Consider the following 23,013-nt stretch of genomic DNA (forward strand, 5'->3'; position numbering starts at 1 on the left):
TTTTGACATTGTGTTTTGGTACTGTCACTCAAAATAGAGGATGCTGGAGTAACACAGAACAGGCTTTCAGTTGTGTGTTTTCTCTGCCAAAATATCCAAGAGTGTGTCATTGTAACAATCACTGTTTTTTCCTCAGAACTTTTAGTCTTTCCCACAGGAAAAATAAATGTGGTGTAAATTATGCTCTAATACATAAAGACAAAATGTGTTTTTGCCTTTCAGTAAGATAAGATGTACAGTGTATCTGAGAAAAAAATACAAACCAATTAAAACACAGAATAACAACAGACAAACAGGAGAAAACAATCATGATTATATTCATTTTTTAATTGTACGAATAAAACAAGCAAACTATCCACTACACAAGTTGCTCTTCAAAAACAAAGAAAAAGCAACAAAACGCCCCAAAAAGGGATTTTTGGGGCCTGGGGGTTGTCACACACCCACACCACTCCTATGTCTACTTGGTGGACATCTTGAGCAGGTACTTCTTGTCGATGCTGAAGAGCCGCCAGCCTTCTTCCAGCGAGAGGTCTGAGGCACCGCGGCGCTTGTAGAACTCGATGGACGGCGTGTTCCACTCGGCCACAATGAAGTGCATGCTGCTGCAGCGTGTCCTCACTGCCGTCTGGGGGGCAAGTCAAGGAACAAGGTGAGTGAAAAACACCTGGACTCCTTTAGCTAGACACTAGTGATCAAAAATAAATCGTGTCAGTCGATACATTTGATTGGTCTTATTTTAAAATGGACAGTTACAGCTAAAACCTCAGGTTTACATATTTTTTAAATATTTGTCTTCTGAAATCACATACAATACATTAGCATTATTTACTCAATATCTGTATGTGTGTTCAAGCCCAGCCAATGGTGAAATGAAAACATGCTGAAAAACATACCTCACTGAGCTTCTTCAGGATCTCTGACCCAATTCCGTACCCTGAAATACAAAGAGGAACAGAGCAACTAAGCATTTACAGCTGGAGATCATCAATGAGTATTTAAGAACGGGAACAAGCTGTCAATGATATACATGTCAAAGTTCACCACAGGGGTTCTGGCATATAATGTTTCTGAACAAAAGTTTTTAGCTACCTCTGTACTCCTTCATCACGTAGAAGTCCTCCAAATACAGCAGTTTTCCGATCCAGGGGTCATAGGTGAAGTAGTACATAGCAAATCCTACAACAGTATGCCCTAAAAAGCAAGCAAACAAAAAATATACAGAAAATAATTCAGCGTCATCTTGTAATATTCTAATGGTGCTGCAGTCCTGAGCATGTCTGTGTTCTTTTAAGGCCAAACAGTAAAGGAAATAATATTCCTTCCTTATGATGAAAACACGACTCTGAAGCATATACGTGATTTCAGTGGGGAATTGTGTACTGTTTATTCAACAGCCCTTCAGTTCTTGCCTCAAGTCTGGCTTGTGTGCTCATGTAGTAACAGGACACAGTCCTTGACCGTCATGGCCTCAACATCCAATTATCCACAACAGCTTTGGAAGTTGCCTGCTGGCTTTTAAGCACTGAGGCCAGATATGTCAGCTGGAGACTGAACAGTTGCTCATACACTGACTGTTGTGAGTCATTACCTAAAAGAGGCTGCTTTTGGAGTTAAGCCAACAGAAACAAGTAAAGTTTAGCCGTCAAACATTTGTCTGCTAAATTTTGAGGATAACAATGACCTCTGTTAAGAAACATTTACCACTTGGCTACATATGGTTCTCCTTACCTGCCATGATCATGATCATGATCATACAGTGTAATGAATCTTTCAGTTACCTCCCCGCCCACCGCTGTACAAGCCAAGAGCAGTGTACATGGCAAAGCTAGAGACTGTAACCTGAAGATGGGGATACATAAGAGAGTGTTCCAATAGGAGAAGGTAGGTTTGTTTAAATTGACTTTTAGGGGGAAAGCCATATCCCATGCAAAAGGATTCAACCAAGCTTGGATGCCACTGTACTGTACAAAATTTAAGTAGAAAAAAAATGTAAGTAAACTATTTCTGTGAGGTACACTTTCAAAAAAGAATTTGAAGTGAATTAAACCAATGAGAATGACACAGTATTTCAATTGTACATGTTAGAATAAATGTAAAGCGCCACCTAAAAGAACTAATATTGTTAAAACATGGTTAATACATTTGTAATTATTATGACGATTGCTAGCTTGACTAGCTACAATACCCTCAACACTCTGCTGCTCCTTGGGCACTTCTGCGACGATACAGTGGTAGAACGGAGTCTCTCCAAAGCCGTCCTCCAGCAGTTCTGTAAACAACGATGGGATTAGCATAGTCTGACAGGTCACGTTTGCTCCAACTGAAAGGACATCACCTGTTTGTTTTTGGTATGGTTAAATACGTACCTTTCTCAGTCAAAATGACTTGTTCCTCCATTTCTTCAAATTTGGCAAGTTCCTGAAAAACACATACAGGCAAAATTTATATTGTTGGCATTGTTTCTTTCATTTCAAAGCAACTCTAGGTAGATTAGCTATTTAGAATCAACTTAACCAGTATCATTTGTTAATCAGTAACATTCAGACATAGGTCGTCGAGCTGACTGATGTTTGTTCTGTTGCGATAGTTAATGACGTATGTTGAAAACCCCTTACATTTCCAACAAGTGTTTATCATGATATAGCCTAAGGGTAATTTCTACAGCTACAGCGGTAACAGTGGGCAAACTGTTTTAGTCACGTAGACCAACGTTAGTCTAACCTTTATGAGTCGCAGTATGTCAGACACATCCTTGGGTTCGGCTTTCCGTAATATAAAATTGGCCATTTTCTTCTTTTATTCTTTTTTCCCTTCCTCACGAGTCCTCTGTATGTGAAAAGAAGCAAGACTTGTTTCTTCATTCGGTTCCCAGGAGTTTACCCTCCGTAGTCAGTCTGGGATCCTGACCCTCTGGAGAAGAGATTACATGCAGGCTTGCGTCGCTCGGAGAGCTGGAAGACGACTGCTGCTTGCGCTCCTCCGCTTTATATAAGCTGGTTCCTTTGTACGTCGCAACACCGTACCGGAAGGCAGGCAAATCAACAACGTCATCGTTTCCTAGCTACTGTATCTTGTGACTCAGAGGTCATTGTTCTGGCCAGTCCCACGAAACTGGCTGAATACATGGGGGGAAAAAAATCACGGAATCATGTGCTGAGTCCCGTAAGAACCTCTCACGAAGAGCTCTTCTTAAGAGTTTTCTTAAATAGATTTTTTAAAGAATGTCACTGCTCAGCATACATATACTGCTGTTTTCTGTGATTGTTTTGATGAAGTCCCCTTTGACACTATTCGCAAAGCACTTGGTCTGTTTTATTTAGTCAACATGCCATTCCCATTACATCAGCTTCCGCATCAGCATATGAAGGTGTTTTCCTAGGATTACAGTAATAATTTGTAACAGTTCAGTTCATCTGAAAGCAAATAGGATTCCAAGAGATTTTCAGTCCTGTCTCAGTACTCCACCATCTCTCTCTCTCTCTCTCTCTCTCTCTCTTCCTTCCTGCTTCTCTCTCTCTCTCTCTCTCTCTCTCTCTCTGTCTGTCTGTCTGTCTGTCTGTCTCTCTCTCTCTCTCTCTCCCTCTCTCTTCCTTCCTGCTTCTCTCCTCTCCTCTTCTTATCATTGGTCTGCCTGTAACCACCCCTTTGGAGTCTGCTACTACATCACCAGTGGTCCTGTATATATAGCACTCTTGAATACCAGTGATGATCTCTCTCTTTCCCTGCTATATCTGTTTGCCTGTCTTTTCCTTCCATACACCCCTTAGAAGTCACCACGATGCAGGAGTGTCACTGACCTGACTACCTGGGCTTGGGCTGCCAGTCAGTGCTGACCATCATCACTGTCACTGTGCAAGGCTTAGTTTGTAAAAGCAAATTTTACTGTTGCTACTAGCTGCTGCTATGGTGGTGTCCTACATTGGATCAACAGCACTTTTTATAATAATATTTTGACAAGCATTTCTTTAGATGGGACTTTCAAGTAAGCAAGCTGAAATGTTCTGCTGTTTGTTGCATGTATTGTTCAACGTTTTTTTTGTGAGATTAGTGGCCTGCCTACTCATATCAGAGAGGGCAAGTATTAGAGACCCATGACTCATTAATGAAGGTTCTCTGTGTGAATTAAACAAGCACTTGTGTCTTTTAACATTATAGATCCAAAAACCTTTTAAAATGCTTCCATCTTAACACATTTGCCAATTTAAATTTTTTAGGTTAAGGTGGGTATGCAGGCATTTTCTAGTTCCGGTCATGTCATTAAGGACATTATGACAACTGAGAGTGCCACAGAGTTCAGTTAACATTTTTATTTACATTTAACATTATTTAACATTTTTAAAGGAAAAAAGGGGGCCTCTGCTGAGGTACGTACCTAGTCTTACTTGCCATTGACAACCAACCCAGGATCATGGGTGCCAGATGTAGTTTGCTGGCTGGATCTTGAGCAACATCAACAAATAGCTTAAAACTTTAGTTTAAACCTTATTCCTTAACCTCTTTATGAATTCATTAAAATGTAATACCATAGTTTCGCTCTGAGGCTAGGCTCATTGCAGAAAGTCATATCCCAGGGCCTTTGTTATTGCTGTACTTTTGTATGTTTTTCAGCCTCTTGCAGCTGTATCTATTTCATTTTCCTTTGAGAAACTCATGAATGTCAACAAAAGGTAGCTGCATTAGTAGCAAAGGTGTGACCACACTATTATTCAATCTGAGCCTGTCCTCATTCAACAAGGAGAAACCATTGAAAATTGCTAGCTTATGAGCACATGTATGCATGAGTTTCTGATAGAGCTGTCACTTTCAAGGAGTGTTAGTAAAAGTCCCGAACACCAAAACATGTTTCGTTACGACAAAGAAGCAGATTCGATGTCCATAAAAAAAGACAAGAAGGTTTATTTGCACAGCCGGCCGTGGGAACATCAGCATTGAGCAGAAGTTCAATAGGTATAGCATTTAGTTCATTTTTCTACAGTTAATAGCAGGCACATTTACACATGAGTTATGATGACCAGCGGGGTGCTGTTTCTGATTGGTTTTGTGGAGCTGTGCATAGCTAAACAGCTCCCTCTCTAATTGGCTATTTCCTGAGCCCTGTAACCTAATTGGCTCCATAGGGTTCACAAGAGGCGCTGTTTGGCTCCGGTCGGATGTAGCGACATTGCTTTGTATTCGAAAGCACATCTCGTGTCTCCGGATCAAACCCCATGCCATTCCACAAAACTGTCTCCTAACAAGAAGGTTAATGCAATTGTGATCAAACTACATTTTTACATAAAATACATTTCTGCATTGTACGACATAAACCTCCAGTTCAAGGTTGTTGTTCACGTACACCATAATCCAATTGTTAGTGTGATACTCTGAAGGCATCACTCAGATTTTGTAGGGACATTATGGAGATATGAAGATGGGTACATCATGAAATTTGAGGGGGACATTAGAGAGACATTATCAGGATATTATGTTGCCTGATTAAGCAGACACTCCTGGGATGATGTGGGGACATTATGGAGATTTAATTAGGGTGTTCTGGGGGTGCAGCTGAGATCTTGTGGGGGACTGTGTGCAGACTGTGTCTCAGCTGGTAATCTACAGAGGTTCTGTGCACTGCGTGGTGTTGCTGCGTTGTGTGCCTCTGTTTGCAGTTGTTTTCCAAGGAAGATTACAGCCTTGCCCTTGTTAATGTTCAACAGAGACTCTCTATGCAACCCTCCAACGCAGCGCTGGCCTCCCCCTCTCCCCCAGCTAATAGAGGTTCAGAGGGCACAGTATTATCATATCATCACAGCAGAGCAGCGAATAACTCTGATGTTTGGTGTGCTGTCTACCCCAACAGGGGTTGTGGCTCTGAATAGAAGCCATGCTGGTGGGTGGCATGGAGCAGGGAACTGATGTGCACAGTGTGGTTCCAAAACAATCTTATCCTTCAGCTTAGTTTTAGCTTTTACCATAGTATATTTATACATTCAATTTATTACAAACATAAACGTGCAAACATGCATGTTCATTTACACACACTCATATACATACACACATACATGTACAGACAAATGTTTAAACTTTATGCACACAGATAAACACGTAGGCATACACACACATGCATTCAATGAATGTACATTCAATGCATTTGCACCTATGTGTTTATGAAATACACAAGTTAACAAAAAAGGCTGTGTATCTTTATGCAGTCCACCCATGACACATATCTTTATATTAATCCATATATTTTTTTGCCAGTTTATTAGCTGCACTGTTCAAGTTCAGTGTATTTATAGTCACCAATGCTCACATTTGCCCTTTTTCCTGGTTTTAACCTTTCTATTCTGACTTTTATGCTTTCTACTTCAGAGGAAATCGAACCTGCTCTCCATGCGTTATGAAAAGTTTGCAAGTGTTTCCAAGTACAGCTGATTGGTCATCTTATAAAAATCATTATATAAAACATGTATTTAAAAAAGTATGAATCTTTCATCACTGTAGTGACTATAAAAGATTACGTAAATGTTATCACTAAAGCTAAGTAAATCGCGTATCACGTATCAAGATGTATTAGATTATGGTCAAGAAGGTTTTATTAACCAAGTAGGTTTATATGTATAATATACTGGAGTTGACCACATGAAGGTGCTTTCAGATTTCAGGTTGATATCACCTTGACTTATATAAGTTATATGATCCATGTGATGACTTTATTGGTAGTTAAAGGATTTTGATCACAACCTGCAACATTATTCTATGTCACAGATAAGAACGGTTCAGTATTGACCTAGTTCACTTTTGTAATGCATATATAACTGCTGCTACATGGCAGACTGCCTTGCCAGAATTACTGAGTCTCATCTATGTTATAAATCCACTGGCAAATAAATTGTTGCTGCTGGGATAGTGCCAGTTATAGTTCAGGCATAAGTATCAGTTATAAATGCCATAGCTATATCTGTTACACCATGGAGCATGCTCATTTTAGTCTTTAACATTCTATAAGTTCAAATGTATGGCACTTATTTTAAAAGACATACCGGTATGATTTCACATTGTATGTCCCCAATGGATCAAAAAGTAGTACCTCAGTATCTGTGTTAAGTGTTTCATTGACCAGTGTCAGAAACACCTATATGAACTAACTATATGAATAATGACAAGAGTATATGCTTCTCTCTAGAATGCTAGCACAGTTTAGCAGTGAAAGAAAACTAACACTCTTTTGTGTTGATGATATTTACAGATTTCTGAAATGGATGCAAATGGATGGGAATGCATTGAGGTCACCCACAAAGAATGAGCTTGTTTCATTCTTTTGGCTACCTGTGTATAGTAGGGTGCAATTCAAAGGGTCTTATTTTCATCTAACATAGAGAGAGGCTTCTTGCCTTGCCAAACTGGCAACACCCCAGATGCAAATGTAAATAGGATGCTCAGAGAACTATAGTAAAGGGCAACCACATGACTATCCCACTGTAAACAGTTACAGCATTCTGCCCCAGAATGTGTATTCCATCAGACATGATATAATTTGAATAGCCGCCTCACCCCAAACGGCTGGATTATCATAGAGACACTGACAGGATGGTCCACACCTCTGGAGACATCCTAATAATTGGGATAAGCACGACGGCAATCAATTATGGAATGGGACCGGGAGTGGGCAATCAAGAACCATCTCAAACAATTGGTATCCTGACTTAAACAAACGGTATTCTGATTTCATTATCATACAGGCGACTGGTCTGGTTTATTTACATTAAGAACGTAGCCTAAACTGTATATACTGAAATGGGTTTGAATGTTCAGGGTTCACTCCGACACCGCTGAACCCGAAGTCAATGCTTTTTGCGTGCTTCGATAATGCTTTTTATTGGATCAAAGACGGATCTTTACATCAACATTATTATTGTGATTTCAAGTTTCTTATTTGGGAGTCAGTTATTAAAATCATATAGTTTCCACTGATAATGATTATGAACTGAGACCATACTCTGCCCAATTTGCAATACACTAGAATGTGCTAATTACATTTAATTTTGTGGGCATATGTGTCCGAAATGCAATATAGTACTATAAAGTACCATGGTATTGTGTCATGCCCTGGACAAATTAACAATTTATTCTGAGCCAACAACTTTTGGAATGTGGCAACATTTACAATGTAACAACACTAACTTGACTTCCTTTTCAGTCTCTCTTTCAATGGATGGGTAGTTGAAACTGAAGGGTCAGTTCCACCCATAAACTAGGTTCAGGCTAATTTGCTGTCACAGTGGGGTGTCGGTCAGGACACAGGAGTCAGGTTCCGGGTTCAGAAGTTTATTGAGGATTTTCGTGGAGTGGGTGTGGAATGTGTGGATGTGTGGTTTCCTGCAAGATTCAGGCAGAACAATCAGAATTGGTGGTTATGGTAATAAGAGCATTTACACATAACAGACAAACACAATCTTTAATAACATGCACACATAGCATACATTGAATGACAATGCACATCACCTCTCTCTCTCTACAGACAATTGTAATGCAACCCGTTGAACTGAGGTATTCTACTTACTTTGGCACAGATGCACACAACAACACAATACTTGGTGTCCAGGGCTTGGTCTCCTCAGTGATTCACCCCACAGGTATTGGTGCAGTACTGAGGTGGGGGAGGTCACCACTACTTTATATTGTCCCGTATCCTTGGTCCTATTGAGGTTCTTATTGGTGGCCAAAGGATACTAATACGATACACTTTCAAACGGCGGACTTCGACAACTTCAAACGGCGCAATGAGCGTCAGGGTAAAGGCGGCAACAAGAGACAATTTAAAAGCACAATTTAAAAAGCACAGCAATTTACGACAGCACTGGGGGGGGGCAGCAATTGTGTGTGCTGGGTCAGTCCAGGTAGAGTCTGAAGAGGTGCGTCTTCAGGCCCCGTCTGAAGGACTGGGGTGAAGAAGCTGTCCGTAGCGAGACCGGGAGTTCGTTCCACCACTGGGGAGCGATGTAGGTGAAACGCCGATGTCAGGCAGAACGAGCACCTCCTGCCTTGACCATGCAGGGAGCGAGGCGTCCAGTTGCTGCTGAGCGCAGGGGTTGGGCTGGTGTGTAGGGCTGGATGAGTTCTTGGAGGTAGGCAGGGGCTGACCTGTTGAACCTGACGGACAGGTCAGAGGGAAAATGATGACGTGGGGGCCATCCTTGGGGGTGCACCTGTGCCTTGGGTTACCTGCAGGGGTCCTGCTGATAAGAGGAGCAGCAGGACCAGTTAGGACCAGTTTGGCCGGTTTCAACTGAGTTGTAAACAAGTGCCTGTGAGAGGTGGGGGTGGTGCACACAAAGACTAGGGAATGTGGCCCTTTTCTACAGTAGTATTTAAGTACGGTACTGTGCCAAGATTTAATGTGGTTAGAGTGAACTATCGGGGATTTTTCAACTTCTGTTTTGCAAATGTAATAAAGTCTGTGTAGAGCTTCAGGGTTATGACTCAATTACTGTATGGGTATCTTTTTGCCCATTGATCTTTTCAGCTTTGCAATGTGCTGAGTGTCTCAGCTTTGGTCTAATGATGACAGTTAAGGTGGATGCATTGTTTTGAATATGAATAGTCACTCAGCTATGGATAACTTCAAACACGTTTCTCAATACACTCCTGTTTGATTAGTCTGTCAAACTGAAATGTAATAGTATTGTTGACAAATAAACTGTAAGGAGTCTTTTGTCTGCTTTCTTCTTTCTCTTTTGAAAGTTTAATTTTCCAGCCCTTATTCTCTTCTTTCCTCTTTACAAGCATGATTGTACTCCGATTCCATAAAGATAATTTTAACAATTCCAGTCAAAGTGGAACTGGGTAGGAGAGGAAACATACTGTATCTGAACACCACACGTTCCACATCCCATTGTAGTAATCCCTGTTGCTCATTTAACCTGAATGGATACACTTATGTTCTGTTGCGCTGAAAGTTGCTCTCGATGAGCGCATCTGCTAAATGAATGTAATGTGATGTAATGTCTCTACATGGAGGATGGTGCTATGCAATCAGGTCCTTCTGCAGTGCTCCCCTGTCCTCAATCTCAGACAGAGGAGTCAAAGAGTTTATTGCCACTCTAATCCTACCTGCCTACCTCTGTGAATGTATAATGCATCACTCTGATACCAACTCAACAGAAATTTAAGAAAATCAAGACATCGCACAGAACAAATAATGACATAAATGTTTTACTTCTAAAAAATACAAAAACAAAGAAAAAATTCAGAACAGTACAAGGGCAGTTATAGGTACATGAATAATATTTAGAAAAGCTTAAAGACTGCATTTTCAGCATTGAAAAGTATGCAGTAGTCAAATCATAGTGTATTAACAACTAGATGAAAATCAATGCCCATATTACGACAAATCACAATAAAAGCCCACAGGATTATAAGATATGAGCTAAGTGCACTCTCCTACCCCCTCCAGAGGTGACGCCACACTCGGAGGAAGCTCACTCTTCAGCAGACATCTTAAGCAGGTGCTCCTTGTCTATCTTAAAGAGCCGCCAGCCCTCCTTGAGTGAGAGGTCTGAGGCACCGCGGCGCTTGTAGAACTCGATGGACGGTGTGTTCCACTCGGCCACAATGAAGTGCATGCTGCTGCAGCGTGTCCTCACTGCCGTCTGGGGGGCAAGTCAAGGAACAAGGTGACTGAACAACACCTGGACTCCTTTAGCTAGACACTAGTGATATAAACTAAGTGCAACTCATAGACCTGTATAGTAAATGAAATCACGATAAGTAACTAGTGAGCAATTGGGGTGTCACTATGGTACCAAAGGCATCCCCAGAGACAACCAAATACATGACATGTGCTTTGGTGGGGGGAGATGCACCAGGATGCACTGGTGCAGCGCTAAAATATTTGTGCTTACGTGACTAAGGTTCTTCAGGATTTCAGACCCAATTCCAAACCCTAAAAAGAAAAAAGTAAAATCCCTCAATTTAACAATCTGTATAACACACATATGTAAATATATATGTTATGCTGCAGTACTTTGATATTTTTTCAAGCAATGGTTGAATGAGTTTCTTGCAGGTGCAACATGTTTTATACATACCTCTGTACTCCTTCATCACATAGAAGTCCTCCAGGTAGAGCAGTTTTCCAATCCAGGGGTCATATGTGAAGTAGTACATGGCGAAGCCAATCACAGTATGGCCTAAGAAAACAGGGCCACAGTCCAAATCAGAGACCAAGCCAATCTGGCATGATCTGGCATGATTTACTTTGCCAAAATCTGGCAAAGTAAAAAATTAATAAGTCACTAGGGATGTGAATTTAGAAATCCCTAGACTGGGTGGTGAGATGGTTGAACCTAATGAAGCAACAGGAGGTGAGATATATGATTTTGTCATGGCTTGCCTTCACAAGCCTTAAACACACCCCTATCACTACGTCCCCCACCCAACTCTCATACGCGTTACCATCACATTCATGCACAGGCACTCATATACAGGACAGCTCTCACCTAACAGCCATGTACCTTTCTCTTCCACGGAACTTAGGATCACAGAAAAACAACGTTGTAGAAACTACATGACTACACATTAGCTGGGAATATATGAAAATAAATTCATCTGAAAAGTATAACATCTTCTGCTAAATTATGTGGGCTTTACTATATCGGTGACACAGTGGAACCTGTGTACTAACCACTGCTAGGTGTGGCCCTTAGGGATGGCAATATGATTTACAACCGCGTGTACTTTTTAAAAATTTATTATTTTTGCACCCCCTGATCTGTGGGCCTTACCTGCCATGATCACGATCATTTGTGTTACAGTATTATGGATCTTTCAGTTACCTCTCTGCTCACCCATGTACACGCCAAGGGCCATGTACACGGCCAAGCTAGAGACTGTACCCTGAAGGTGGGAATTAGAGAGAGAAATGCCATATTTCAACAGAAGAGATGCCAAGATTATAAATAGAATAGAATAACAGACAAAAGCTCTGATGAAGGTACAACAGTCTAAATCTGATATATCCCAGTACCTGTAATACCTAACAATATTAAACAGAATAGCTGAAGAGTTTAAGACAAGAATACAGTCTTCAACATATATATCTTCAATTTACAAAGTCTAGTAGTAGGAGCAGGTTAAGGTTTACCGTAGAAATTCCCATTATAATGAGACATACTTTTTACAACCCAGTTTAAGTTAATATAGCAACTGTTCGCACAGTTTTGCAACCAGGGCGGTATGTACTAATGCAATATAACAGGAAACCAAGGTTCATGCAGTTCACTCGAGTCTGAAGGCAAGCAAAAACGTATGCCACACTGGTCAAAGACCTGTGTAGCATACAGGCAGAGACTTGATTTATTGATGACAATCGAAATACTGTTTATAAACACTGCGACAACCGGAAGTGGAAATGTTTCTAACTTTCCAGAGGATGCGTACCCCCTGTGCTCCGCTGGTCCCAGGGAACTTCTGCGATAATGCAGTGGTAGAACGGGTGATCTCCAAAACCATCCTCAAGAAGATCTGAAATAAGCAGGGGCGAGAGAGTGTGTCAGTACCGGCAGAGAAAAGATCTGCACGCATCCAAGGGAAAGCATAGCCTACTCTACCTTTCTCTGTCAGCAGAACTTGATCTTCCATTTCTTCATACTTCGCGAGTTCCTGGAAAATGGCAGTAATGAAACAAACATTATTTTGCATCATACAAGCTTTGACTATTGCCTTATGTTATTGTACCCGAAACACTCGAATAAAGCACTCAAATCAGCGCAGTAAACAAAGAGAGAGAGAGGAAACTGTTGTACCTTTGATGCAGGAGTCAGTGACTTTATTAGGGGTTAGTACATTGTATGTTGTAGTTTACGTATGAGGTGCTTGTTTTTGGTAGATTTGTTTCGAGGCCACGGTTACCGGCACGCATACGGCAAGGGTAGGCTCTTTGGTAACAAATTGCACAAAGGTGCTGCAGGATACTCAGGTCCACAACTGTATGTTGTTCTAGCACGAGCTAGCTCTGCACTCTGTGCTTCTACATCAGTGCCAGAATCTCCACTTGGCCGTCTAAACGAAAACGGCTTCATTCACTATCGAATTTGCCCTTTACCTTTATGAGTCGTAGTATGTCAGACACATCCTTTGGTTCAGCCTTCCGTAATATAAAATTGGCCATTTTCTTCTTTTACTCCTTTTCCCTTTCCTTGCAAATCCTCTGTATGTGAAAAGAAGCAATACTTGTTTCTTCATTCGGTTCCCAGGAGTTTCCCCTCCGCAGTCAGTCTGGGATGCCGACCGTTCAATGAAGAGATCACATTCAAATTGTAGTTGCTCCACGCATCCACTGTACTGAAGTGTGTGGTTGCTGTCTTGCTTAATGTATGGGGTGGTGGGGGCTGGGAATTCAGTACGGACCGCTGTCCAATCGAAACAAAGACAAGCAGGTCAGTGAGTTCCGCGAATCATGAATTAGTTTATTATTATCAGTCGAGAAAATGTTCGGTCAAAACACTGTACACGGACTATCAAAAGTTTACCAAAGTGGTTTCTTTCATTAAGACAGTACGTAATCACTGCATACAGTTGTGAGAGTTTCATGACGATGTTGTACCAAAATTTCTATTTAAGCAAATGAAAAAAGGTTATTCATTTTCAATGATCAAAGTAATGTATCAAATCCAAGGTAAACCTGCAAACAAGCGTTTGTTGTCATCTGCAATGAACAAAGGAATAGCGTACCCAGTCAGGGTCATGAACAGAATGAATAACAATAATATCATGTTATCCAGTAATTCAGTTTGAAATCAGACTCATTTTAATGTGACTCTAAAATGAGATAGTTCTGTCTCTGATTTTCTTGAATGCTGGGGCAAATATCAGCTTTTGAGGTGGCCTATCTACTCTGCTGATATTTCACATTTATATCTTAAAACACCTTGGAATTGTGACTAATTGAACTTATCTTTGATTGTTTTATTTACTTAACCAGGTTTAATTTAAGCCTGAGTAATATTTCATTTGAAGCAGATACTATGACAAGTTGTATACATGCCCATCCTTTGAAATATGCACCAACATTCTAGCAATGTGAAAGTGATGTGTTCAAAAGGAATTTAAGTTGGATCATCATATTGCATCATGCTCTGTTGACTTGCTCACACGAATTGTTCTGTTTCACAAAAACAAGAAAGGAGAACAAGTCTAATTTTGTGTCTCTGTGTTATGCCAATGTAAATTGCCTTCTAGTCTCTCCTCTCAACTGTAATGATGATAAATTATAGCCCCTTCCTCTGTATTGCTGCTAGAACTGGCAGGAGCTAGGACTTATAGCCAAAACCCTTTCTCCACTGTTTCACTGGAAAGTTGGTAGTGTTGTCTCAGAGAATATATATGGCAGTAACAGCACAATTACTTAACTATTCTGTCAGATCTGCTAGAATTCACTCTCAATAAAAACCCTGTGGTAAACTACATAAAAGATACCATGTTCATATCCTATTAGCCAATGTCCTTGCAATAACAGCAAATAACTTATTAAACTGCTAATTGAACTGCATTATATCCCATAATTCTACTTGATTAAATTAGGTAGCTCTAGGTGACCTTGAGCAGAATCTAAACTGTCTTATGATTTAATATGACCTTGTTGCCAGCAAACTAAACCTCTTGCATTACCATGATTTGGTTTAAATTGAATAAAATGATTTGTTTACTAATTGTTACTTATTAAACGTTTCTTTTTGAAACACAAGGTAAGTTGTCAAAACTACTCTTTGTTAGGCTTTGGTCTCAGCATACAGTTGACATTCACATGGTAACTGGATAATACAAATATGGGAGGACCAACAACAACCTGCCCATCTGAAACAAAGTGATCAAAAACAAGGCTATTGCACACTGTAACCAACAAGACAGTGAAGGCGGTAACCAAAAACACAGCGATGATCGTGAGGTTCTGTTTTCTTTAAACACACATGAATTTGTTTACTTCATTGATAAACCATAAGATACATATATTATAAATCATTTCACAATGATTTTGTCTATTTTCCAACCTAGTGTGACCTACTCTTACTTGACCTAATGACTCTTGACCCACAGATGACATGTTACTGATGTTACCTTTGGAATGTCTTATTTCCTATATACTCATAATGTTTGCATTAAATTGTCAGGATATATAACATTTGTGAAAATGAACTTGAATTTCTTAGGTGGGATCATCCCACCACACGAGCTATTACATTTATATAGATTAGTTCCCTTTGGGTAAATTACATGTCAGTTTAGAAACACAATCCATTGGTTAGGCTGGTGCAAATCCTTTCACGCCAATGTTCCTGTAAACACTGCAACCTCTCCAAGTCATTCAAAACCTCAAAACCCCAATGCTGGAATGTCGGATCCTTAACCACAATGGCCACCTTACATGCCAGCTTGTATTCTGGGCTCCTTCACCATTTCTCTGTATGCTTTTGCTACACCTTGCTAATTCTCAGTCTTGGTCCCCAAATGAGCTACTTACCACTGTCAGAATAGCACTCACTCCAACGTCCTCTAAATTAAAATACCTCCGTCCACCCTTGCTTCTGCCCTGAATCTATCTCTGCCAATGCACTCATCATCTGCCATTTTAGTTAATGGTTATCACAGACAGTTGGAAGCTAGTAATATGCAATAGTGTTAGGGCTGGGCAATTAATCAAATTTTATTTTCAATTACGATTATGGCTTCCAACGATTATGAAAACAAGATAATTGAGATAAAATGACTAGTGCGCCGCACTATTTATTCATATATAGATTCAGCTGAATTACATTTAAAGTTCAAGAAAATCCACTGTTAAAAAGACAAGTTTTTTTAAAAAGTTCAATAATTGCATGATGTTTCCAAAGTCAATGAGTAATTGTGTTAAATAATCGTGATCTCAATATTGACCAAAATAATCGTGATTATGATTTTTGCCATAATGACAAGTATAAGCAACATTGCATTTACTGTTCTGTATTGCCTTTAGATATTTAGGTAACAAGTTGTATTTCTTGCATGCAATCAGTTGTATTGGACTTATTTGCTGCCTGTATTCTGTACTTGTCTCTTCTAATGATCTCTGAGGATCTGTGGATAAGGGTGCCCATAAATTAGATAGCTGCTTCACGCCATTTTAATATTTAGTGAATAATCACTGATTTTAAGCAAAGACAATAGATGGATCGGCACAGATACACTATATGGACAAAAGTATTTGGCCTCGCCTGTTTTTCAGGGTTTGAGCTAGGCCCCTTATCTCCGCATACCAAGACATTTTGAACAATGCTATGCTTCCAGCTTTGTGGCAACAGTTTGGGGAAGGCCCTTTTCTATTCCAACATGACTGTGCCCCAGTGCACAAAGCAAGGACTATAAAGACATGGTTTGATGAGCTGGGTGTGGAAGAACTTGACTGGCCTGCACAGAGCCCTGACCTCAACCCCATCCAGCACCTTTGGAATGGACTGGAACGGAGATTGCGAGCCAGGCCTTCTCGTCCAACATCAGTGCCTGACCTCATGAATGCTCTACAGAATGAATGGGCAAAATTCCCACAGAAACACTCCAAACTCTTGTGGAAAGCCTTCCAAGAAGAGTGGAAGCTGTTATAGCTGCAAAAGGGGGACCAACTCCATATTAAAGTATATGTATCGGAATACAATGTCATTACAATGTAATGGTCAGGTGTCTGAATACTTTTGTCCATATAGTGTAGTTTCACTATAGACAGCAATGAGGATGCTGGGTGTAGCAGCTCCTCCTTTCAGAGACCAGGTCTGTTGGTGGGCACTGATATTTCATAACTTATAGCTAGCTTGCTAGAACTGCATGGAGATATTTCTTTGATGTGCTTTATGTTTTCCCTGTTGACTTTATATAGTGACTTCATATAGCTTGTATTTCCATAGACACCTGTAATTATGTATACCATTGGTATCAAAAATGTAACAACTGTATACTATGGCAATATGGGCCTGTATTAGAATTTTTTAATTCGGACTATTAAACATTAAACAACTGTTAAATGTTAAACACCTTTCTATTCCACAACGTCTATTGTAACAGCAGGCTGAGATATGATGTGTAACTGTTTCACTCGGTCAGATACTGTAACTTCATTACACCTGACATACAATCAGTCTATAGTTATTTTTTACAAATAAAATAAACCACAAATGAAGAAAAATATAAACCTCTTTTAAACAATATAAAACAATGTAAAGATCCTTGAAAGTGCACAAACCATCAGTTTTTCATTTAACCCCATCAGATTCAGCCAATGGTGATGAGCTGCAGTATTCAAAAAATTTGGACACCAAATTAACAAAATGGTGTTTTTATTTTTAGATGTTAGTAAATCCTTGGGTGAGAACAGGTATTGAGAACAGGTATGTTGAGACATTGAAACAAGACTGGTGACATTCAGAGTTCAATTCAGTTTATCAAAGTACTTAAGTTTGCCCGAGGGGTCAGGGATTATCTGTGGAGAGATAAATTAAATTAGACAAAGCATGACATTTCAAATGAATAAAAAAACAATAATTTACTTCATAGCTGTAAAATATCAGAATCAAAAGTGAGAACTCACTGTGTCACTCCCTGGTTTCCAGCCTGCTGGACACACTGCAACCAGAGAGAGAGAGTGAGAGTCATTAACACAAGTGCTACAACCTACAAATAATTGTGTGTCTTTAAATAGTAAAAACAGACTAGGCTACCTGAAGCAACATCTTGGTAAACAAATAAAATTGCTCCACAACTGCTTCACTGAGGAAATGATATATATATATATATATATATATATATATATATATATATATATATATATATATATATGATTTCACAGATTCCCTATGACACCAGTGTACAGATAGAGCAATGTTTCTCAACCCTCTCCTGGAGGACCCCCTGCCCTGCATGCCTTAGATCTCTCCCTGCTCCAACACAGCTGATTCAAATGATCAGTTTGTTATTAAGCAGCTTCAGGAGTTCATAACGAATTGATCATTTGAATCACCTGTGTTGGAGCAGGGAGAGATCTAAAACATGCAGGGCAGGGGGTCCTCCAGGAGAGGGTTGAGAAACACTGAGATAGGGTATATTTAGGTTCATGCTCTATTGCTGCAAAAATATAAAAGCACAGAGGGTCCCTCATTCATTGTTTTTATAAGAATTACTATATACATATATATATATATATATATATAACAATTGTAAAAACATTTTCAGGTGAAGTAAGCTTCCTTACAAATACACATTAATTTAAATAGACATTAAGGTCACTGTGCTTACATTTAATAATACAGAGACTGTGTATTATGTCATAACATATTACAAACTAGGTTTTCTAGTAGGTACCACATCAAAAATCTATCATTAACACCCCCTTGTGGTGAGTAGCAAATGTTTGTACAAAAGTCTGTGTTCAATGGAAAAAACAGTGGGACTAATTTTGAAGAGAAGGTAAATATTTGCAATTAAGATCATTTACCTTTATTTGTCAGTAATTTCATAAAATTTAATTGAATATATACATTTTCATCCTGGACCAGGATTTTTAAACGTGACAAGGGCTGGACATCAACCCATGCTGGCAACACTGAAGATGTAGTTCTGGAAGTTCTGGTCCTATTACACTAATTAATGGCTATGTGACCTTTTCAATACTCTTTTCTCTTCTATATTCAGGCCACAGTAATTGAAGCTGTGTGTCAGATTTGGACTATACCTTCTCCGTGTTTGTCAGTGTACTGGAAGGCCTGGACAAGCCGCAGAGTCTCATCCACGGACCGACCCACGGGAAGGTCATTCATTGTGATCTGCCGCAGGACGCCCTTGTCATCAATGATGAAGAGACCCCTGAGGGAGAGGGAAATATCAAAAAGTGCAAGGTCTAGGAAACCAAGTCCTTCCAGAGACTATGGAGACAGAGTTTCCAAAATTTCAAAATCGAAGGCGACCTCAACTTTCTACAACTACTTTAAAAGCATCTAAGGGCAACTAAGGGCTACTGAGTAGCTCAGTTAGCAAAAGAACTCAAACCAACTCCTGTGCAGATACTGCTAGCTCAAATGTCATGCTGTCTCCCTTCTTAAAACAGACTCCTTATGCTCCATTTATTCCCCAAAACATGCAGTTTATCTTCTGTAACAAGGTCTGTGCTAAAATAAATTTTCCTGTTAGAATGACAGACAGGGTTGAAAATTTTCTCTTATGTGAAATTTTGTCCATTATAGATAAAAAATTACTGTTTCATTAGTATCAGAGAAAGACAGCACAGTGTAGACATATTTTACAAATCCTTGGTTATTGCTCATAATTCACATGCTATATAATGAATGCTATTCCCATAACATTCACTGCAAGTTCAACCAGCGATACTGTGCACTATGGCCCTGACTTGAAGATAATATTCAGGAATAATAAATTAATTAAAATATTTGATTTTAAATACAGAATTTATTTTGAACATCAATAACTGAATATTAACATGGTATTAAAAAGATACACTAATGATCTGGAAAGTCTGGATTTTGTCCATTAAAATGACTGATAGGTTTAAAAATGTTCTCCACAAAGATTGCAATATTCAGTAAACAACAGGTAATTGTCCATTAACAGAAATCATGTGCAGGATGTCAGCACTAGGTTATTTCAGATACAGGCACTGCAGGGCAGCACCATACCTGAGTGTGTGGCCTTGGTCCTCCAGGTAAACACCATAGTCCTTGGAAATTTGATGAGTGAGGTCAGACAGCAGGGGGATCTTCATGGGCCCAAGTCCACCCTGTTTTCTTGGCGTGTTGATCCTGAAATGACAGTATAGGGCACTGGGTTTAGCCTTTTTAAACCTAGTTATAAATATTCATCTCTGAACTGCTGCACTGGAGTGAAGGGGACAAGTGCTCCATGGACAGGAGCCAGCGCTGGGGGGAGTTCCTTTCACTTATACAATGAAGAAGCCAGAGACGCTGTAACTATGTAAAATTCTGAAATGTCTCCAGTCATTTCATTAAGTCAGGCTAAAACAGCCCATGTCCTAGTTTTCAAACACCAAAAATAGGACACTGCTCTGCATCAGTGAACAAAAGTGTAATTTACATCTGCTTAGTTATTAGGTGCTGCACAGTTCGGCCTCTCTGTTCTCACTACCCTGCAATTCTCAGGGAGAGAGAGTAAATTTTCATACAAAGCTATTTAAGGCTTAAGACTCATCCTATGGCTGTATATAGTTATAGTAACTTACCATTAAGCTCTTGACAGACTGCAAAAAAGTGTGCCTCTATACATAAGAGCAGGACTTGTGTAGTCTCAACAGACCAGGTTGAAGACAGGCTCCTACCAGAAGGAGGCAGGGTCTTACCAGGCCAAGTGGGTGAACTGTGAGTCCACTGAGCATGCGACAACCTCTGCATTGATGGCGCGGAACTCCTGTACGCGGTCGCTAAACGCTATGATCTCAGTGGGGCAAACAAAGGTGCTGCAACAAACAGAAAACACCATTAAAAAGGGAGGACAATAGTTACATTAAAGACATTCATTTGCGACAAAATTCAGCTCTTGTGACCCCCCTGCAAATTTTGGACCACTGAAGGAAAAATCCCTTTATTCATACATACAACCACATGACCAGCCTGAAATTTGCATCCAAAACCTTGTCATGAGTCCAGCGTCTCTGCTATTGTGCCACGATGGCTACTGGTTAAACTTGTGTGAGCACCTGCATTTGCACGCTAGTATTATAAGCAGGACAATTACATTGATGCTGATACTCACAAGTCCAAGGGGTAGAAGAAGAATACCAAGTATTTTCCTCGGTAGTCAGACAGTTTCAGCTCCTTGAACTCGCCATCAATGACAGCAGTGCCCTCCCAGTGTGGCGCGGCCTTTGAGACTGCGCAAACAAACACAGCACTGTAATATGGCTTCCAGCCCACGCACACCGACATTTCAATCACACCACTACACAGTGGACGGGCATATTTATTTCACTGTCATTGGAGATGTGGTCTACTGAACTCAGGAAGATCTGATGATTTGGAGGGCACATGACAGAGACACCCTGCTAACATACCAAACCCTACACTGGCAGAATGAAGCCAATCTGTTCCAATGCTGGGGGTCATGATCACTGTGGGCTGGCGACGTGTGGGATCAACCCCTGGCTGTAGGGCTCAGCCTGCACTCAGGACAGTCCCCTGATCAACTGGGCCACTCAGTTGCCCTTTTACTGTTACTATTAAACACCACATCAAATGTTCGGGTTAGGCACTGCACAGTAAACGCAATGCCTGCACACCTATTGCATTGTGGCCAAAATATGTCTGCACGCTAAATATTTATAACCACACCCCAAATTGTCAATTTAGTTAATAATCACTTAACAAAACAGGCAAAACTGCAGATTATTTTAACTGGGAGCCATCTAACAGTTTTGACACATAATCCCTTGCAAATTACTTTCATGAAAGGTTGTTTATTTGAAACCGCAGAAAATAACCTACATCATTAATGCTAAATTTTTGGTGCACATGAGGAAAGCTCTTACAACAAGCTCCCCGCTGTGCCGTGCTACATTTCTAACGTTTGCGATTTCCCGGTTAGTGACGTACACACGTTACCAACAGGATGCGCCTACCAATGTGGACGCTCACAGTAGTGCAATTTTTATAGTGACGTGTCCCAAAATAAATGAGACCTACATATTTGAAATGTGGTCAGACAGCAATACACACAGCAGTTAATATTCTGGACTGGTTATGTCTACATTATACATCAGCACACATGTCATAAAGTGTTACCAAACTAACGCAAATTTTGTCAATTATCCCAGGACAAATAGATGCAATTGCAACAATAGCTAGGAAGCAAACAAATGTATTGCTAATAGCAACACAACAACTTAGCGGAAAAGATAAATATTCTAAAACCATTTATGGAAAATATGGAAGACTGTCTGCAGTGATACACATTTGTAAACTTGGGGAAATGCAGCTACGGGCTAATGTCGATTGTATAGCTTGCTGCGAATCAGCTAAAGTTCTTGCAAGAAAAACTACCCAGGTAGCTTACTGTCTGACTGCTAACGTTATCCAACCCACTGAAAGTCCCAGAAATGATGCAAGTTTCACAAAACGTTTACATATGTCAAAACATGTAAACAAGAGGTATGCTCAAATGCATGCTGTTAGCATGCAACACGTTACAACCGCTCGACGACGCTGCAAAGACCAGGCGAGGAAATGTTAGCTTGCAAGTAGCCTCTTAACCAGATAGCCAGCATTTTATCGTTAGTTCTCACATATTAAACAGCTAACCAAAAACTCAGAATGTACGAACTATACGTTTATTAAGAGCCATGTGTGTATAAATCAAATTGTAGGAATTAACTCACTCTTTGCCTTGCTGAGGTGTAGGGAATGATCAGACACGGGAACACGGAAAGCCTCCCCCGGGTACACATGTCCTCCCGCGTAGTTGTAGCATTCTTGGTCCCTATTTCCTTTTGGGCCGTCTTGCGCCCCTGCCACGAAATAAATTAGATGAGAAATTACAAAAAACGCACCGAAGATGCCTGTTAATACCTGTCGGCCGTCCATTTCTTCGTCTTGCAGTCTGCACGTCTCCCTACAAACTAATGGAAAAAAAAAAAAAAAAAAAAATGCAACGTAGGGTTGCCAGATGGAGGTCAAATAATCCCTCCCATCAGTGATCGAAACACCCCAAGTTCACGAAGCCATTTTAGGACGGGTTAAGATATTTCTGCTTATAAAACACCAGCTTATATTTTCCATTTACTGTAGTATATATATATATATTATTTTTCAGGACAATGGTTGCTGATTCTGTAATTTTGTGTACACCTTTTAGAAAAAAGTAAGGAGTTTGCCTTTAATCATAAACTCCGCATTGTATTAAATAAATGCAATAATAATTGAGTTCACCATCTAATTCAAATATAACTACTTCTAACTATATTATGTGTTACCTGTCACAGCTCAGTGC

General features: G+C 40.1%; 3 protein-coding genes across 5 annotated transcripts; all 3 read right to left on the minus strand.

Moving 5' to 3' along the window:
* Positions 1-306: 306 nt before the first annotated feature.
* Positions 307-2,994, minus strand: LOC118775239 (diamine acetyltransferase 1-like). Its single transcript, XM_036525055.1, has 6 exons — positions 2,725-2,994; positions 2,370-2,421; positions 2,189-2,272; positions 1,093-1,194; positions 897-937; positions 307-628 (listed from the first exon to the last, which is right to left on the minus strand). Exons 1-6 carry the CDS (start codon positions 2,788-2,790, stop codon positions 461-463), a joined length of 513 nt encoding a protein of 170 aa, XP_036380948.1. The 5' UTR covers positions 2,791-2,994; the 3' UTR covers positions 307-460.
* Positions 2,995-9,098: 6,104 nt separating this feature from the next.
* Positions 9,099-13,558, minus strand: LOC118774766 (diamine acetyltransferase 1-like). Of its 3 annotated transcripts, none has more exons than XM_036524246.1 (7): positions 13,088-13,558; positions 12,594-12,645; positions 12,424-12,507; positions 11,073-11,174; positions 10,887-10,927; positions 10,430-10,634; positions 9,099-9,218 (listed from the first exon to the last, which is right to left on the minus strand). In XM_036524246.1, the coding sequence occupies exons 1-6, from the start codon at positions 13,151-13,153 to the stop codon at positions 10,464-10,466; spliced, it is 516 nt and encodes a 171-aa protein (XP_036380139.1). In that variant the 5' UTR covers positions 13,154-13,558; the 3' UTR covers positions 9,099-9,218; positions 10,430-10,463. The 3 variants fall into 3 exon arrangements, with proteins under 3 accessions (XP_036380139.1, XP_036380138.1, XP_036380137.1); XM_036524245.1 differs by having other exon boundaries at positions 9,099-9,221; XM_036524244.1 differs by lacking the exon at positions 9,099-9,218 and having other exon boundaries at positions 10,253-10,634.
* Positions 13,559-17,328: 3,770 nt separating this feature from the next.
* On the minus strand, positions 17,329-22,637 carry LOC118774272 (peroxiredoxin-4-like). The gene is made up of 7 exons (XM_036523494.1): positions 22,403-22,637; positions 20,785-20,902; positions 20,372-20,488; positions 19,695-19,817; positions 18,737-18,867; positions 17,597-17,631; positions 17,329-17,488 (listed from the first exon to the last, which is right to left on the minus strand). Exons 1-7 carry the CDS (start codon positions 22,605-22,607, stop codon positions 17,438-17,440), a joined length of 780 nt encoding a protein of 259 aa, XP_036379387.1. The 5' UTR covers positions 22,608-22,637; the 3' UTR covers positions 17,329-17,437.
* Between the last annotated feature and the right edge of the window lie 376 nt (positions 22,638-23,013).

This window comes from Megalops cyprinoides, chromosome 3 (genome assembly GCF_013368585.1).
Source record: "Megalops cyprinoides isolate fMegCyp1 chromosome 3, fMegCyp1.pri, whole genome shotgun sequence".
Lineage (NCBI taxonomy): Eukaryota > Metazoa > Chordata > Actinopteri > Elopiformes > Megalopidae > Megalops > Megalops cyprinoides.

Bases quoted from the DNA above. Each gene is read 5' to 3' on its own strand.
- LOC118775239 (XM_036525055.1), bottom strand. From the start codon at position 2,790: ATGGCCAATTTTATATTACGGAAAGCCGAACCCAAGGATGTGTCTGAC. The intron at 1,195-2,188 runs GTATTGTAGCTA...CTTGCTTTTTAG, and splicing joins GGAGCAGCAGAGTGTTGAGG to GGCATACTGTTGTAGGATTT. The intron at 629-896 runs GTATGTTTTTCA...CTTGCCCCCCAG, and splicing joins TCCTGAAGAAGCTCAGTGAG to ACGGCAGTGAGGACACGCTG.
- LOC118774766 (XM_036524246.1), bottom strand. From the start codon at position 13,153: ATGGCCAATTTTATATTACGGAAGGCTGAACCAAAGGATGTGTCTGAC. The intron at 12,646-13,087 runs GTAAAGGGCAAA...GCCATTTTCCAG, and splicing joins ACATACTACGACTCATAAAG to GAACTCGCGAAGTATGAAGA. The intron at 11,175-12,423 runs GTACGCATCCTC...CTGTTTTCTTAG, and splicing joins GGACCAGCGGAGCACAGGGG to GCCATACTGTGATTGGCTTC.
- LOC118774272 (XM_036523494.1), bottom strand. From the start codon at position 22,607: ATGGACGGCCGACAGGTATTAACAGGCATCTTCGGTGCGTTTTTTGTA. The intron at 20,903-22,402 runs GTGAGTTAATTC...TTGTTTGCGCAG, and splicing joins ACACCTCAGCAAGGCAAAGA to TCTCAAAGGCCGCGCCACAC. The intron at 17,489-17,596 runs GTGAGTTCTCAC...ATCTCTCCACAG, and splicing joins GGAAACCAGGGAGTGACACA to ATAATCCCTGACCCCTCGGG.